General features: G+C 37.8%; 1 protein-coding gene across 1 annotated transcript in view; it reads right to left on the minus strand.

Moving 5' to 3' along the window:
• Positions 1-788: 788 nt before the first annotated feature.
• The window catches only part of LOC127450011 (ubiquitin carboxyl-terminal hydrolase 43-like), a 133,445-nt gene continuing 114,501 nt past the window's right edge, over positions 789-19,732 (minus strand). The window contains exons 12-15 of the mRNA XM_051713705.1: positions 16,860-17,205; positions 8,150-8,308; positions 6,424-6,582; positions 789-6,174 (exon numbers count right to left, since the gene is read on the minus strand). Of these exons, the coding sequence (XP_051569665.1) occupies positions 5,069-6,174; positions 6,424-6,582; positions 8,150-8,308; positions 16,860-17,205 (1,770 nt within the window). The 3' untranslated portion in view covers positions 789-5,068. The remainder of the gene's footprint in view (positions 6,175-6,423; positions 6,583-8,149; positions 8,309-16,859; positions 17,206-19,732) is intronic.

Here is a 19,732-nt window from a genome sequence, read left to right on the forward strand (position 1 = left end):
GCCATGTAACAGCATATGTTGCTACTGACATCCAGAATGCATTGCTTCATTTCAAGGCGTGAATAATTAAATGTCAATCTAAGAGTCAATGAGCTTTTTTAATGATTGAGGCGCTTATCCATTAGTTTTTTTTAAAGAGCGAAACATACAGCACACACAAATCTTTAAGTAGTGGCAAACTTTAATTTCCTATACTTAAAATAACACCAATTACAGTGTTATATACTGTACTTTAAAGCACAAAGTTTTGACGTTCGTATTAACTTCCTCACAAGCATTTCGTGATATCCGTCAAGTATGCTTAATTTCACATAATACAGCCAATTTACATTAATTAGACTGTGCTGTACAAAGACGTCTGCATATAAAACTTGCATCTTTTCAGAGCAGAGAAAGAAATGTTTCTCTGGGTTTTTCTGAATAAATGAACCCAGTAATGATTACATCCAACAACCTTAAGTCATAATACATTGATTTATAATATGACATAACCACAGCTCTCCATGTTTATTGCACATTAGCAATAACAAGCAGACTTCATGTCAGCTGAAATACAGCACTGGCATATTCAGATCTAGATATGAGAGGTCCCATCACTCAGGGACTGCACAGGATAAGGTTGGGAAAGTGCATTTGGATTATCATTTAATGAATGTCTTTGTGTAAATGGCATAATTGGGTTGAGTAAGATTACATGAGGCTTGTTTGGCAATTAGTCCTTCTGGCACATGGCAGTGACTTTTATTACAGTGAGTAGTATTCACAATCAAACATTCAAAATAAAGAGATAAACCCAATTAAACTCTGTTTATTAAGCTGGGACACGAGAAAAAAATCATCATTGAAAAAAAATGACAAACTGTATCGGCTTTAAAGGTGCTGTAAGCGATTTGTTTTTTATGGAAAAGTATGCAAAATATTTCCTACTCCCTTAAAGATATTAATGAAATAAGTGTCCTGAGATTTCTCACCGGTCTCTGTGACAGCTGTAGACACTGTAAACAGCAAACAAAAATGTGTCTGCGGACCGTGGACATTGATGCTTTTCACCTGTCAATCATTTTGCTCGTTCTCATAGTGTTATATTTGAAGTAGATCATTGAGGCAATGATTCATAATGTTTGCCAGTTGAGGGTGCTATTGTGCCACTGTTGAATTTGACAGCCACAGGAATAAACAATGCTGCTCTTTTGCTCAGTTTTGGTCTCAAAATTATCTTTGGAGGGCGGGGTTTGGGAAGGAGAGGGCGTGGCTAATTCAATTGCTCAGTCACGTGAAAGCTTCAGAACAAATCGCTTACAGCACCTTTAATATTACATCCCTATTTATAACTCATTGCATTTCCATTTTTTAAATTAATTTCCCTAAATGTACACATTTAAAGGTTTAAGCAAAATGCACTAATGATACCTGTTACAATACAAATATTTCTTTAAAAAATATTGCAGCTATTGCTACTTTGCAGAATCAAAATGTTAATTTCAGCAATTTAGAGGTTCCTAGGTACATTAGTGCTCAATTACCAGCTAATGCTTATACACAATGATAATAATAATAAAATCAGAAGGGCACGATATACATATAAAGTACATGCACAATGTCTGATTGTGCTTGCATAGTCCATTCTTTTCACAAAAACAAAAAAGTACGTCAAGTGCACAGTGATGTGAAATGTTTGGTGCTTTTATATGTGCTGTTTGGGATATTGTGAAGACTGACATGAATTATTATATCCCTGTGAGTTTGTGTAGGTGTTATTGATCTGTGTCTATGCTGGATGGATTTATTTTATCTGTGGGGAGATGTGCCCATGTATATGCATTTGTGAAAACAGCCACTCTGTTCCAATGTTACACTCTTGAGATCATTGCAAAAAGGCACATGCATAAATATACATAACAATTCTACTAAATGCATAAAGCAGACTTCTATTTTGCATCATTTGACAGAGTTGGACTCTTCCGGTGAGACTGTTGTGGATCCTGTGATATAATTACTGTTAACTGGCTAATTATCCCACCCACCAGCTCTTTGCGTAATACTGCACATCTGCACATATAGTGACCCCGATGAAAGAAAATAGTTTAAATTGGTGGTAAGGTGGTAAGGCTGGTCTGTTTTGATTGAGAGGGGTTTTGGGCTTAGGCTGGTTAAAGCAGTTTTTTTCTTTTTTTGTCATGCAGGAGATTTTAACCAATCAAACTTGTTATATTTTCTTCAATCCACCAATAGCACGAGGCCCTATTATAACAGAAAGACAGAGGCAAAATCTAGCTAGCCTGATCTCATGAAAATTACGTGAATGTGGCAACATTTGTTTAAATTACAGAATGTGATTCATTATACATATCGTGGCAGTTCTGAGGTGAAATGTCCACCATGTGGACATTCGAGTTAAATTTTCTCGCAAACAGAAGAGGATTTTAAGGTTAATGCTCTGTTGAGTTTAAAAAAAGGACCTCCATACCTATCATAAACCTTAAACCTAAACCTAACCGATAGTGTCATTAAAGCAAATGTGAGATAAAAAAACAGATGGGGTTTTAAAGGTTAATGCTCTATCGAGTTTTAAATCGACAAAACTGACCTCCCAAACCCAAGCTTTAAACCTAACCGACAGTGTAATTAAAGCTAGTGGAGTTGAGCGACCACACAATCTGATCACACTAGTACAAGATTGTAAATGTAGTTGGTTATGTAATGCAAATGTTTAAATTGCCTTACACATCATGCACTGTGGTAAAAGTGATTTGATGTCATAAGATAGCATTGTGTGAGGAACTGATAATCTACATTTTACTCATGATTATGTGAAAGTGAATAAAAGTCATTGTTGTTTAGTGCCGCTAGTGTTCATTTCAGCAGGAAACTGCAGCTATACGTACATTGACAACTTAAAAATAATTTAGCATAAATGTAGGTCACTGATTTAGGTCTTGAGATAAGTGACAAAACATGTCTTTCATACAAAAGCCATCTTTATGTTAAAAATCAAGAAATTAATAATAATAAAAATACTGGAAATGTTAAATATAAAGGAAATGTGTATACTCGGGGCATTTATTACTTATATTTTTAATAATGTTATTATAATTTTATTAAATGCATGCTCTGTACTTGGGAGCACATGTACCTGTCCTCAGCAAGAGGTCACAATGTTAAACTGCTAAACAAAGTGTTTAAAAATGAAACAAATTCATAAATATCAAATAAAAGGTAGAAATCTGTAAGATATCAAACCATACAAAAAGTAAACTTTAAATTATATTTTACATTAAAAACTGCCTATCAAAGCTGTGTCCTTGTGTCCAATGTCATGGTCAGCTATAACTCTGAGTACTCCTTTCCCACTTCCTGCTCATGGTGGATGCAGCAGTAGGACACGTGGTCTGGTAAGTTTAATATTTGTTTTATATTTCAAACAAACAATGTTGAAGTCTCTGTGGTCACAGCTTCAACATGTCAACTCCGTCATTCCCATTATAATCATTTCTACTAAGAATTGTGGAATAATTTTTGCACTTCAGTTTAGGTAACTGAGAAAAACATAAAATAATAATTGCTCCAATGTATAACATTAAGATGGAAAAATATTCAATTTTGTCAACTCTGTCAGAATTTTCAAAATAGAGTGAAAACAGAAAAAAAATTATAGAATGTATTTTATCACTTAACTGCTTTACTGAACACCATTATTAGATCATTAAAAACTTGACACTATTGTTGGATGGATCAAATTAACATAGCATGCTTTTTAGTGTGTCTGATGGAGTTGACACAAATGACAGTAAGATGCAAGTTATGAAGTGAATAAATGTCAATTTTCAGAAAAAATCGTTTATGTAAACCCTTGTTTACTTACATTGTATATTAGCTGAGACTTGTCTACAAATATATCCATTTCAATTTAATTTAGTATTAAAAAAAGAAAACTCAGATTTTAAACATGTTTTGTCCCTTGTCTTAAGAATCAGTGAGGTAACGCAATTCTATGAGTCCAGGTTGCATTAATCCGTTGCGCCACTTAGCACCTTGTATTTCAGCACAAAACCCTGCGTTTTACTCACAAACCATCTGCAATCTAACCAGGCTCTATATGTGCTGCCATAGCACTATGACATGCAAATATAAATGAAGCCATTGTCATTTTTTCTGGGCTAACACACCTCCTATGCAAAAGATGCTCATTATTGAATGTGCTAGAAGCACAAACGACAGCCCTATTTGCTTGACGCAACTCACATTAGAAGTATAGGTCTCTGTGGAACAGTAATGGCCGTTTCTCAATCTGTGGGTGTTTTCAAATCGGCATGGGCATTTTTCAACTATCAATGAAAGTAGGGAATCTCAATGTAGTAGGCAAATCGTGTAAAGCGGTTGAAAACTGCCCATCCTGGTTTGAAAACGCCCACTGTTGGAAAATGCCTATTTTTGTTCCACAGAGACACACAAGTCTCTTGCATTATGCTATCACCACCAACAAAATCCCAACGCTAAACAGAGGTTTATTTAAAGGGATTTTTTCCAGCAATTGTGGTAGCAGTAATTGTAGCCAGGTGAATTGGAATATTTCTAACCTTATGTGGACCTAACCTTAAGTTCCCAGTGTGAAATTTTACCACTTGCTGTCTTTCAGCCATTGTCTGTGCGCAGTTTTGTGAATTGGCTGTGACTGTCCTGAGCAATTCGCGATCAGCACTAACTTTTATAGAATGTGTTCGCACCTTAATTGGCTGCAATTCCCCATGCAGTTTGCGATCAGTACTAATTTCACCTGATTCACCTAATTGGGTGCATTTGCCCTGTGCAAATTGTGATCAGCACTAATTTTGTGGCCGTGTTTACACCGTTACCTCTTTTGACTAATTTCTTTAGGGAATCCGGTGCTAAACCAATGCAAACAGAGCATGGAAATAGCTATTAGTATATAGCTACAGTGTCAGTGGGTGCAATTAATTCTTACTAATTTCCCCTAGAGTTGGTAGGGGAGACTATGTTATGCCACATGCATAAATACACACAACATATATATAAAAAGCACTCTTTTCCACAATGAATCTGAAACATGTCAGAAGCAGGACTCAGGAACAGGTCTCTTTCTGCCAAGTGAAGTGCTGCTATATCTTATTCTTTGTAGCGTTGCATACGAGGTTTTATCTACCACAAGACCCTTATGGGCTGGCACCAGTGGACCGTTTCTTTGGAGAGACAATGTCCTCTTCAAAGTCATATCTAACCTGCTTTGAATATTGGATGAGCTGTGGGCGCGTTTTATATCAGCGCAGTTTGAAGAAACCTGGTTTTCTCTTGGTTTATTGGTGCTCCTGTGGGTGTTACTGGTTTTCCTAGCCTCAACGCTCTTCCCATTTAGAGAGCCATTGGATAGAGATAGTTTGGCCAAGCTCTTATTGGAAAGAGCTTTCCCATGCCCCACCTCCTTAGACCTCCCATCCTGGAATTGGCCAATTGTACGTGTAAGGCCAGAGCTGATGGAAAGGACGCAATCTTTAGTCCTACGTTCCTCACCTTTGGACCTAGTGACCGCCTGCGTTTGACTGTGATCCCTGTTAGTTGCGTCTGGTTGGCTTCGGAGTCTTTTTAATGTAGAGTCTTTGGAATGAAATGCACCATTAATTGCTAAGCTAGTCCCATTGTGTAGCCCAGTAGGGGAACCTTGAAGAGACTTGCTATCCTGAGTCCGCTCTACTTGCTCCTGCCTGGTTGTTTTAGAACTGTTCTTGGCCAATGTGCTGTCAGTTCTTGTATTGCCATTAGAATTAATGCTGTTAAGATCCAACGCTGGTTTGCTCTGGCCTTTGGGTAATCGGGGTGAATCTGGACCTTGATAGCTACCACCGTTGGGACTACTACTACCACTCGGGGAACTCAGAGGATCGTCCTCACGAAGCTGGGATTTAACCTGTGAAGGACTTGCTACAATGCTAACTATGGGTTCCTTGGTACAACGAGGCCGCCGGCCAGACTCAAGGTACTCCACCAGCTCATCAGTTCCTGCTTGTGGAGCTACAGTCATGGGTTTTCGACGGTCCTTGGAACCAAATGACCAGCGTAGTGGAAGAACTTTACCTGGGCCTGCCTTGGATTTGGAGTTGTAACGCATACTCATGCTGCAGCCCTGACTGCCCCTTACAAATTGCATGGGCTCAATTCCATCTAAAAAAGTAGAAAATGGCAAATTAGTAAGCTGTATGTGGACTTAAATGTGCTTACACACTTACAAGGACGTACAGGAAAAATGAATATGTGTATTTGATAAAGTGATGCTCCTTCATGCGACCAAAAAGTTGGATAAACTCAGTCTAGTTTGTAAGCATCCTAATAGTGAAACAGAGTAAAGCGAACAAATTATAGTGTATTGTCAAGTGTAGTGTCAGAAATAGATCAGTAGTAGAGTATATTGACCATTGTCTTCTTTGGGGGGCTCATGGATGACAGGAATGTGTGGGGTTTGGGGTTCAGGAGCTGAAGATGAGTTGGACAGCTTGCTAGAAGGACTGGAAATGTGGTTGTCCGCAGTCAATCGGATGAGCCAATGATCTGATGCAGAGTAGCTGGTGGAGCCTGTGGTTCCATAAAAACTATTGTTAGCCAAAATAGTGCCAGAAATAGACACATTTGAAAGTGTTTTTAATGCATAGGTGCTCTGGGGCACACTATTGTGGTATTAAATTACTGTACATAACTCTGAACAAATCATAACGACGAACATTGAAGGTGATTGCCAATACTTTACAAATGTGATATCCACTGACTCCAGTAACCAGTTTCAAACTATTGCTTGAAGCTGTTCGCAACAACTGCAGAGTTCATCTCGACTCAGACTTTTAAAACTAATTTCTACCGCCTGTGAATGGTAGCTACTGATAACAGGTCCATGTTCATTTCTCCTGCAAACATTCTTGAGGAGATACCTAAGGCCTCTGCCTGACTTTTCATGGTTAATAACAACACCTCTGATGTTATACAATAAAACTGTATTATATTTAAAGAGTATATAAAATTCATCACATTTTATATTTCACCTGTAAACTCACTGAATTGTAAATGTATCCACAGTTAGCCTGTCTGTTTCCATAGAAAACAGTATCCATCCTACTTGTTTTGAACTGACTTAGACTAGTGTTGAATACATATAATTTAGTGTTTGTAATGTCTGTCTTTATTTTTGGATTTTGAAGATGTGGATCCGGAGTTGATAAGCATCTGTATCTTTGTAAGAGAAACCCTGGAGCATGCCAGGGGTTGGCTGTGCCTTGTTCCACTTGTGATTGTAATGCTAAACATTGTTGCTGCAAAATATTTATTGTGAAATGATTTGCTCTCAAGGCGGAGGGATAGAATGGCTGGCTAAAATGGTTTTGGGGAAAGAGAGGTTTAGCTGGAGGCAAAGACCTGCTATGTTTTCTTAAAAGGCAGTTCACCCAAAAATGAAAATACTGTCATTATTCACTCACCCTCAAGTCATTCCAAAACTTATGACTTTCATATGACTTTCTTGTGTGTTTAGCAGAATGACAACTTCAGGCACCATTCACATTCATTGTATGGGTTAAAGAAGCAATGAAAGTGAATGGTGACTATCATTTTGCCTAATATCTTTTATGTTCCGCGTAAAAAAAACAACAACTGCATTCTCATTTCTGGGTAAGCTGTTCACTTAAAATAAATTGTTAATAAAGTGCTAGATATATTACATGAATTACTCTGGTCTCAATTTCTGTGTTGTGGAGCCCTGTAAGTTTTTGTAGTCTAATATAAATAATACTCTAAGTAAAATAAAGCTAACTATGTAAAATAAAACTTTAAGATCCTATTAAACGGCATGTTTTTAGACAGTGTTTCATGTTAAAAAAACATTACCTTTTATAAGCGCGTCTTGAGACACATGCGTTCTGTTATTTTTGTTGTGCTGCATCTAGCTTTTTTTTTGTGCAAGAACGTATATGGTCTGAACAGCCCCTTAGAGAATATTCTTTTTGCTTTTAAGAATGTTCTCACTCTCTCTCTCTCTCTCTCTCTCTCTGTGTGTGTAAACAAGTTTCTGTTAAGCCTGCACAGCAGACATAAGATATCAGCTCGTATTAGTGTGAGTATATGTTAAGGCAGAGATACAAAGTCGAATGCTCACCTTGTAGGGAACAGCTAGCTGACCAGGATGGAATTGCATCACGTCTCTGGTAAAACAGGATATAAGCACCTCGTGTGCACACTTCCCCCTCGGGCACTGGCTCAACACTACTGTCATCATAGGTGTACCACTGTCCATCCACTGAATTCCTGCAGTATGCTGCTCAAAACAGATGATGTTCAGAAAGCAGTCTACAAAGTACTTCTTGTCAGGGTCTCTACTTACACTTGGAACAAGAATTATTATTTTCATTTTTGACCAATTATGTATGCATAAAACAAGTATTTATTCATTTAGCACATGATAAGGCTCACAGTAGGTGAAGTAAGTATTTTGGCCAGTACTTTCAAGTAAAAGATTATTTAACTTTGTTTGAAGTTAAAGATTATGCAACTACACCATCTTTTGACTGTCAGTCTTTTGAAGAAATTGCCGTCAGTTTCTTCAAAAAGTCCTATTTTGACAGCTACTATATTTGGCCATTTTATCCAGCAGTTTGTGCAGAAATGAGGCTGGAATATGGTTCCATTCCTCCCAGGTGAACATAAGGAGCTGTCTCTTGCTGCACTATTCTGCTCTAATTGGATAGTGCAAAACTATGGCAAGAGTTTGGGGTCATTATCTTGCTAAAATGTGAATCCTCCTTCCAGCAGCCTGGATCTACTGTAGGTGGGATGGTATGATCCTGGAGAGTTTTCAAGTACTCTACCTTCTTTTCGTGATTCCATGAATTTGGCAAAGATCCTGAGACCATCACACTGAACCATGGAAGTCTATTATACCATAATAGTCTCCTGTATTTGGACATAATTGCAAAAAAGAGCCCAGAAAGGTAAGTTCTGAGGAAAGGTCCATCATCATTTGTTGGCAGAAGACACTCAGTAGAGGTCTGTATTCCCGCAAAACTCTCGCAGGACCTGCGGGACCGATTAGATTTTTCGCAGCAAGGGATTACATTTCCGAGTTGAAGGTGGGAGCAGACAGTACTTCCAGTGGTATGTGGGTGCGGGCGGTCAGAGAAGAGCATGAAAAATCCAATGTGGATATCTTTTTTTTATGTTAAATGTAATTTAATAAAATAATAATAATAATAAAAAAAATTAGTTTATAATTAATTTATTTTTGCTTTAAAATTTTGACGTAAAAAAGTGCACACAGCACGTGCATCAAATTATCCAACATTTAGAGCAGGCTATGCAGGTAGTTAACTTTAGAAGAATGGCAGAGCAAAGTATGGACACGCTGTGTCATCAAAGAATGTGAAACTGGGACTGGAATCTGGTCAATTTAGTGTTAAGAAATCAACATCAGGCAAGGCAGATGGGCATCATTTCAAGGGTCATTTGATAATAAAAACAGAAAAATAAAATGTTCTCTGTGTACACTTGTCTATTTTTATGGCTTTTGCCCTATGTGGAAAACAAATGCAGGAAAGGGAGCAGTCGGGAAGAAAGTAATTGCGGGCAGAGAGCGGGTGAACATGGAGTAAAATTCAGCGGGAGTGTTCAGGTGTGGGAGAGAAATTTCCGGGAGCGGGATGGAAAAAAAACAGTCCCGTGCAGATCTCTACCACTCAGTTTGATATTTTATTACATAATGCAATGACATTCATACATTTGTAAGTGTGGCTTAAAGGGATAGTTCACCCAAAAATGAAAATTCTCTCATCATTTACTCATCCTCATGTCATCCCAGATGTGTACGACTTTCTTTCTTCTGCAGAACAGAAATGAAGATGTTTAGAAGAATATTTCTGCTCTGTACATATGCAAGTGAATGGGTGTAAAAATCCACATAAAGGTATCATAAAAGTAATCCATACGACTCCAATGGTTAAATCCATATCTTCACACACGATAATGATAGGTGTGGTGAGATGAATTTTAAAGTAATTTTTTATCATAAATTCTTCTCCCTGCCCAGTAGGGAGTGATATGAATGAAGAATGTGAATCACCAAAAACAGATGAAGAAGAATGTGAATGTGACGTTGAGATTGACTGAGCAGGGAGAAGAATTTATAATAAAAAAAGACTTAAATATTGATCTGTTTCTCACCCACACCTATCACATCGCCTTAGAAGATATGGATTTAACTACCAGAGTCGTCTGGAATACTTTTATGTTACCCTTATGTGGATTTTGGAGCTTAAAAATGTTGGTAACCATTCACTTACATTGTATTGACCTACAGAGCTGAAATATTCTTCTTTGTTGGTGTTCAGCAGATGAAAGAAAGTCATACACATCTTGGATGGCATGAGGATGAGTAAATGATGAGAGAATTTTATTTTTGGTTGAATTAACCCTTTAAGTTACCAAACAAAAGTTTTAGTGTCAGTGTAGCTTATAGTACCTTTGAAGATGCAATTATGATAAATCATCCGAACTTGAGAACAAAATGAAGGCAGTTGAGCATGGTTTATTTTGAAATAGCCGGTCATAAATGAACATTAATGAAATTAACATTTAAAATGTCAGGTCATTTATAAATGGAACCATCTCAAGACGCCTAATTCAGTTTCGCAAACTAGGCATTTCTCCTTCAGTCTGATCTTATGAAAATTACGTACCTGTGGCGACATTTTTGCAAAATGATATTATGTGGTACATTACAGCAGTTCCAAGGTGAAATGTCCACTGTGACGCTAAAAGCGAGTTAAATGCTCTTACAAACAGAATTTGATTTTTTTACGGTTAATGCTCTATCAAGTTTTTAAATCAACAAAACCTACTGTACCTCCCTACCCTAAACCTAACCGATAGTGACATACAAGCAAATGCGAGATGAAATGAGAAATTGCTAAAGCAACCATGTCATTTCGGAGTGCTTCAATGACACTTTCAAGATGCTCACGTACCGACTCGCGTGCTCCTCAGTACCCCCAGTCAAGTCATTTTTATTTGTATAGTGCTTTTCACAACACACATCGTTTCAAAGCAGCTTTACAGGAAATCATGCATTAACAGAAAACGAAATTGTAATATCTATTAAGTCTATAAAGTCGTAGAGTCATCATTGTGAAGTTTGATTAAATATGATTGTAAATTGTGTATAAAAATAAATAAGTAAATAATAATTGTATTTAGAACCCCAGTGAGCAAGCCGAAGGCGACTGTGGCAAGGAACTCAAAACTCCATAAGATGTTGGTTAGTGGAGAAAAATAACCTTGGGAGAAACCAGGCTCACTGTGGGGCCAGTTCCCATCTGGCTAAACAGCATGAATTTAATACCAATATTAGTTATTTGTGTGCAGTGCAAGTCATGGTTTAAAAAGTAGTAAACAAAATAAGCGTTAAGGGCCAGTGTTTAAACAAAGATTTTGTATGAATTGTAAGATTATTTACTAATGTCTTTGAAGTCCATCCTGGATTAACTGCAGAAGTTCACATAGATGCATTGTCCTTTGTTAGTTAGCTGATGAAGGCTTTTGTTGGCAATTAATTTATAGTCTATGTATTCCATTCCATCATTAGACCAAGGTGATGCAGGCAGAGATCAGTGAGGTGCATCACAGTTCAACCGGCTGGTCATTTAGTGAGGTCTATCCTAAGTCCAAGGTTCAGGAAGTGGCATATGAAGAATCCCATGTCTTATGGTTGGAGTTGGCATCAGTTAATCCTCTGAAGTCCATCGTAATAGACTGAAGTGATGTCTGACTTGCGCCGGCTGCATTTAGTCGTCATCACTCAGCGACATGCAGCAGTGGAGTCCAGCACCAAGCAGGAATGGAGCTGGAGGCCAGCTCTGGTAACCTCAGGATGTGAATCCCGAGGTTGAGACAGGGAAAATGGAGTGGTGGTGGCGTAGTGGACTACAGCACATAACTGGTAATCAGTTTGCTGGTTCAATCCCCACAGCCACCACCATTGTGTCCTTGAACAAGGCACTTAACTCCAGGTTGCTTCAGGGGGACTGTCCCTGTAATAAGTGCACTGTAAGTCACTTTGGATAAAAGCGTCTGCCAAATGCATAAATGTAAATGAAACAAATAGAATAATATTATTGTAGATGCCATTCAATTTATTGCAGAGTTCCGGCAGACCTAACTAAAGTAGCCTAATTATGAGCTGATGGATAAATTAGGTGTATGCCTGGCTAAATAGAAGAGTCTTTAATCTAGACTTAAACTGAGTGAGTGTGTCTGTGTCCTGAACAGTGTTTGGGAGACTATTCCATAGTTTAGGAGCCAAATAGGAAAAGGATCTACCTCCTTTTGTGGATTTTGATATTCTAGGAACTATTAACAGGCCAGAACTTTGCGATCATAATGAACGTGATGGAATATAGTGTGTCAGAAGGTCACTTAAGTACTGCGGAGCTAGACCATTCAAAGATTTGTACGTAGTTAACTGAATTTAAAAATTAATAAAACATTTAACATGTAGCCAATGTAAAGACGATAAAATGGGACTAATGATCATATTTCTTGGTTCTAGTCAGCACTCTGGCTGCTGCATTTTGAACCAAGTGAAGTTTATTTATTGAACTTGCAGGACATCTTCCCAGTAATGCATTACAGTAATCTAGTCTTGAGGTCATGAACGCATTAATTAGTTTTTCGGCATCAGCATTAGAAAGCATGTGTCGTAACTTAGCAATATTTCTGAGGTGGAAGAATGCTGTTCTACAAACATTGGAAATTTTATTTTCAAATGACAGATTGATATAAAATATAACACTTAAGTTCTTCGCTGTAGAAGACGATGTAACCGTATATCCATTGAGAGTCAAATTATATTTTATCGGCTTATTTTTAAGAGGTTTTTGGTCCAATAATTAGTACCTCTGTTTTGTCGGAATTGAGTAGAAGGAAATTTCTGGCCATCCAATCTTTAATTTCATTGATACACTCTGCTAATTTGGACAATTGTGAATTTTCTTTGGGTTTCGAAGAAATACAAAGTTGGGTATCGTCAGCATAACACTGGAAACTTGTTCCACGTTTCCTGATAATATCTCCCAGGGGAAACATATATAAGGAGAAAATCAGAGGCCCTAAAACTGATTCCTATGGCACTCCATACTTAACTTTTGTTTGATCTGACAATTCCACATTTACACAGACAAAGTGGTAGCGGTCTGCTAAATAGGACCTAAACCATGCTAATGCAATTCCACTAATGCCAACATAATTCTCTAGCCTATTCAAGAGAATGTCGTGATCTATCGTGTGAAAGGCAGCACTAAGATCTAAAATCACTAGAAGAGAAATGCAGCTGCGATCAGATGATAAGAGCAAGTCATTTTTAACTCTGATTTTAAGTGCAGTCTCTGTACTGTGATGAGGCCTAAATCCTGACTGAAATTGTTCATATATACTATTTCTCTGTAGAAATGAACATAGTTGGGAGGACACTACCTTTTCTAGTATTTTCGACATAAATGGGAGATTTGAAATCGGTCTGTAATTAGCTAATTCTCCAGGATCAAGATGTGGTTTCTTAATAAGTGTTTTAATAACTGCCATTTTAAAGTTTAATGTCCTAAGGATAGCGAGGAGTTAATAATATTAAGAAGAGGTTCTGAGATTACAGGGAATGCCTCTTTTAAGAGCTTAGTTGGTATTTGATCTAACATACATGTTGTGGCTTTTGATGTTTCGATAAGTTTTGTTAGCTCTTCATGATCTATCACAGCAAAGGATTGAGGTTGCATGTGAGGAAAATTATGAGACACTGTTATGGTACTGTGACAGACAATGGCATAATTTCAATTTTATTTCTGATTATTTCAATTTTATCAGTAAAGAAATTCATGAAGTCATTACTATTGTGCCGCGACGGAATATCTGGTTCAGTTGAGGCTTTATTCCTAACCAATTTAGCCACAGTACTGAATAAACACCTAGGATTGTTGTAGTTATTTTCTGTGAGTTTGCTAAATTATGCTGACCTGGCAGATTTTAGTGCCTGTCTGTAGCTACAGACACTGTCCTTCCATGCACCGCGAAATACCTCTAATTTTGTATTCTTCCACTTGCGCTCCATTTTCTGAGCTGCTCTCTTGAGAGCATGAGTGTGATCATTGTACCATGGTGCAGCGCTTTTTTCTTGAATTTTCTTTAATCGAAGGGGGGGTGACACTATCAAGAGTGCTAGAGATGACTGTATTTATATTTTCTGTTATTACTGCAAGTTCTTCTAGACTTTTAAGCTTACTGAGTATATGAGATAAATGTGGAAGATTATTAGTGAAGCTATCTTTAGTGGTCGAAAGAATAGTTCTACCTGAACGATAGCGTGGTGAAGATTGAGTGACATTCACTGATCGCAGCATACAAGAGATGAGGTAATGATCTGAGATGTCATCGCTCTGCAGCAGACTTTCTATAGTATCAACATCAACTCATTATGACAGAATTAAATCTAGCATATGATTATGGTGATGAGTTGGTCCTGTCACATTTTGTCTGACTCCAACAGAGTTACATAAATGCTAATCCCAATGTGTCATTTCTATTATCTATGTAAATGTTGATGTCACCAACAATTAAAGCTCTATCCACAGTAACTACTAGATCTAACAGAAAATGTGTAAATTCACCAAGGAAATCAGAATAAGGCCTGGGTGATCTATATACTGTAGCAAGGGCAAAAGACGACAGAGGTTTTTTATTTATATCTGACGGTGCCACATTAAGCATTATTAGTTCAAAAGACTTAAATTTATATCCTGTTCTCTGAATAACACAAAAACTTCACTGTAAATTGTAGCAACACCTCCTCCTCAACCTTTCAGATGAGGCTCATGTTTATAACAATAACATGGGGGAACAGACTCATTTAAACTAATATATTCATCCGGTTTAAGTCAGTCAAACAGAGTACATCCAAACTATGATCTGTAATAATTTCATTTACAATTAGTGTTTTGGTAGAAAGAGATCCAATGTTTAGTAGCCCTACCTTTATATGAACATTTTTGTTTTTTTTCAAGTTTGACCTTAATCAAATTTTTTTCTAAATGATTTAGTGAAAGGTTTGTGTTTGGTAGTTCGGGGAACAGACACAGTCTCTAACTGTTATAGTTTATGTGACCTGTGTGACAGCTAGCAGACTTTCGGATTAGCCAGTTTGTCTGCTTCCTGACCTGGGCCCCAGTTAGTCAGATACTATCACTGTTAAGACTATGAGCCAAATTACTAGAGAGGAGAGAGACACCTTCCCTGGAGGGATGGAGTCCATCTCTCTTTAGCAGGTCAGGTCTACCCCAAAAACTCTTCCAAATGTCTATAAATCCTATGCTATTCTCTGGACATCAATCAGAAATCCAGCCATTCAGTAACACTAATCTACTATAAACCTCATCACCACAACGAGCAGGGAGGGGGCCAGAGCATATTACAGTGTCTGACATCGTTTTTGCAAGTTCACACACCTCTTTAACATTATCTATAGTGATCTCTGACTGGCGAAGCCAAACATCATTAGTGCCGACAAGAATAACAATTTTAGAAAATCTACATTTAGTATTAGACAGCACTTGTAAATTTGATCTGATGTCAGATGCCCCAGCCACCAAAATGCATTTAACAATAGTGGCTTGAGTCTCTATTTCCACATTCCTTTCAATAGAATCTATAACAAGGGTGCTTTCAACATGATTCTCAGTGGGTGCATCGCTGAGTGGGGAGAATCGACTGGAAACCCTAACAGGAACGGGAGAGTGGTGTCGCTTTGCTGAGCAAAATGTCACCCAAATGCCCTGCTGCGGGGGCTCTACAGCCAGAACCAAAGTGTGTGTATTGCTTGCTGTTCTACCCACATCCGAAACAGTATCTATCGGCTTCTCTTTCTCACTGACCTCCACTAGCATTCAGATGCGTGCCTCTAACTCATTAACCTTCTCCGTCAGCCTGGATAATTCCTTACATTTATCACATGTGAATCCCTCACTGCTGACAGAAGGAGCTATAGTAAACATGTGGCATGCAATGCACGAAGTGATAACATGAGCAGATGCCATGACTTACTGCAATTGTTTGTTGTTGTTGTTATGGTTGTTCTTGAGCAGCGAGGGTTTGAGATTGATGTGAATCCCTCACGCAATTGTTTGCTGTTGTTGTGGTGGTTCCTGATCAGCAGAGGTTTGAGATTGATGCAATAATCCGTGTAAAACACGGAGGAGAAAACGAATACACGCAGTTGAAATGGGAGATGTAGACAAGCAGAAAAAAGAAAAGAAAAAAGAAAACAGGTGCGCGCAAAAAGCGAAGCACGCGGTAAAATGGCAAATGATAAAACTATGAACGTAGAGGAATAAGCAATGCTAAGCAGGCTAGCAAGCTACAAACAAACACAGCGTGCCGGCAGCAACTGGAACAGGAAGATCCTTTGCATCACAAGTCAGCTCTATCAGTTACCTCACAATTTGAATGCTCACGAACAAGCTTGTAAATGTAGTTGGTTATGTAACACAAACGTTAAAATGTATCACCTTTAAATCATGCACTATAGTAAAAGTGTTTAGAAATCATAAGATAGCATTGTGTGAGGAACAGGGCAAAAAGTATATATTAATGAACTGATAATCTGCCGCTTTACTCATGATATGTGTGAGAGGGAATAAAACTTGTTGTTGTAGCACCTCTAGTGTTCATTTCAGTGCCACGATAATTACAACAAGCAATTTAAAAATTATTTTCCAAAAAATTTTATATAGTCATGTGATTTTATGAAACCAGGTTGTTCTCCCTTGCTCACACACCTGTGTAGTGGCCTCCATGCATGCCTCCATGATGGTTACACACAGCATACAGGTCGTACAGGAAGTCTGGCGCATGTCTGCCGCTTTCAGGCCTGTTGTAAGCCTGATGTTTCCAGTCAGGCGGCAGTGGGGCGCAGTTGCTCCTCTTGACCACATGGCGGCCCATATCGAGACCCATGAGGGGGAAGTGGACTAGCGTGGAGAGCTTGTTGCGGCGTTCTCCGACCTGTCGGAAGCGTTTCAGGTGAAGGATGAGGATGTCGGGAAGTGTCCACAGACTCATCTGCACCGTTCCCTGCTGTAGCTGCTTACAGTGAGGGCACTTCCATGCATCATCAGGGGCCAACTAAATAAACAGTAAAAAAGTTGTATCTTACATGTCTGCATGTGGCAGACACTATCCAAAGAAACTTGTAGTACATTCAGGGTATAATTATTATTATTATTATTATTTTTTTTTTTTTATCAGTTTGTGAGTTTCCAGAGAATCGAACCCATGACTATGGCATTGTGGGTGCCATGCTCTACCAGTTAAGTTACAGGAACACAAATGAATAAAATATTTCTGTAATTAATATTAATGACAGAATTAATTACATAATTATTTACAATTATATATATATCTGTGTATGACTTTCTTTCTTCTACAGAACTCAAATGAAGGTTTTGTTAAGCATATCTCAGCTCTGTAGGCCCATATAACTGAAGTTACTGGGTACACAAATTTTGAAGCTCCGAAAGCACATAGAAGTAATCCAAACGACTCCAGTGGTTTAATCCATGTCTTCTGAAGTGATATAATAGGTGTGGGTGAGAAACAGATCAATATTTATGTCTTTTTTTTTTTTACTGTCAATCTCCACTTTCACTTTCACATTCTTCTTTTGCTTTTGGTGATTTGCATTCTATGTGCATATCGCCACCTACTGGGCAGAGAGGAGAATTTATAGTAAAAAGGATTTAAATATTGCTCTGTTTCTCACACAAACCTATCATATCGCTTCTGAAGACATGGATTTAACCACTTTAGTCTTATGGATTACGTTTATGAAGCCTTTTTGTGCTTAAAGTTTTGGTCAGTTGCATTGTATGGACCTACAGAGCTCACATTTTTTTTCTAAAAATCTTAATTTGTATTCTGCAGGAGAAAGAAAGTCATACACATCTGGGATGGCATGAGGGCATAAATGATGAGTGAATTTTCATTTTTGGGTGAACTATCACTTTAAAGGTGCAATATGTAACAATTTTCATGTAATATTCACCTTTTATTTTTTGCCAATGTAACGCAACTTAAAAAATGAGCCCTTCCTGGACTTCCTAGGTTGCCTATTAAAGCCTGTAGACTGATTTTCATGCGAAGGGAGCGGGTCGCTTTTACCGGGAAAATCCAAAGGATGTGACGTTTATGAACGCTCCCGAGAGCCTTGCCTCAGACAGTAATAGCTTCTCTTCCGCTATTCAACAGTGACAACGAACTGCAACACTAGGTAACGTTATCTTAGAGATGGAATCCAGCAAATGGCTGGCTCAAACACAGAGTAAGCCAAAAAACAACAAAAAAAACATTTATCTACTGAATCCCGTCTGGCTAATCGGGAACGTGATCGTGGTCGAGTGAAAACTAGAGTGAACATCGGCAGGGAATTTGATTCCTGGAGGGACCTCCGTTCGGTTTTGGGGATCAAAACTGACCCTGAATTGTGTTCTTCTTATTGGACCGGTAAGCTTACATAACTGCAAAGCATGTGAAATATAGTGCCATAAGGACTGTGTAATTATAGATAACTTGATCTTGCCTGCACAGTAACAGTCATAAACAATGTTAATCTGTAATTATTCAGCAAGGTAAACTACAATAATACATTAAATGAATGCTAGACAATGTTCAAGATAATGCAAAAAGACCCATTCATTAGTGTAACATAACTTGGTTATACAGAAAATATATACAATCTATTATTATAAAACAATAGCGCATCGATATATCAAAATGACAGTTGTGATGAAATCACATCAATACTGAATTGTGTCAACATATTTATAATGTACAGTCTTTTTTATAAAAGCTACTGTCATCATCCACCACATTTATCTAACAACTATTGATAAAGCTGGATAGCTAGCTAACACCGACATAGGCTATCGTATAAATGCAGTCAATGTATCATGCAAAGAAAAGTGATTACTTCAAATAACAGTCTCACATAGTCAGACCTATATCTGCACTTTGTTTTAGCCCTGTTCCAGCACTGGAGAGTCAAATATATAGTATACATTCTCAAAGTTTGTAGTAAAACAATAATAATTGTGTAATTTTAATTATGCTACCTCATCTGTCAGCATGATGTTGGTGAATCACGTTCAGTCTCTTTGTATGTTACGTCATAGTTTTGGCCGATGCTCGCGTCCCTATGGAGTGTGTGCACGAGCACGAGCAACAGGTAGCTGGCTGCAGTTCACTTAACGGCCACAGGTGTCATTAATAACAAAGGGTTTCTGAATCTTACATACTGCACCTTAAACTGAAAAGAAATTATCAGGAAAGAGCTTTCACAATGTTTAAGGAAAGGTCTTAACTAAGATGACTCTAAGTTATAGAATTTTGATTATGTTTTGTTTTTTTGAGAAAAAGAGATAATTTATTTATTTAGAAACAGTGTTAAGGCTTTTTAAGGGTCTTATAATATCCACACCACATACTAACATGTTTAGTAGCACTTCTAAAATTCATACTGCCCTCTAGCACAATTTGCAAAACACGTATTTCTAGCACGCCGATTCCATTCCTTTGTAATATATACAGCACAAAGTTTTTCACCATTGGTAATAATTTCCTGCGTTTGTCCTCTTTCATACTGAAACACATGCAT

Source organism: Myxocyprinus asiaticus, chromosome 13 (assembly GCF_019703515.2).
Source record: "Myxocyprinus asiaticus isolate MX2 ecotype Aquarium Trade chromosome 13, UBuf_Myxa_2, whole genome shotgun sequence".
Lineage (NCBI taxonomy): Eukaryota > Metazoa > Chordata > Actinopteri > Cypriniformes > Catostomidae > Myxocyprinus > Myxocyprinus asiaticus.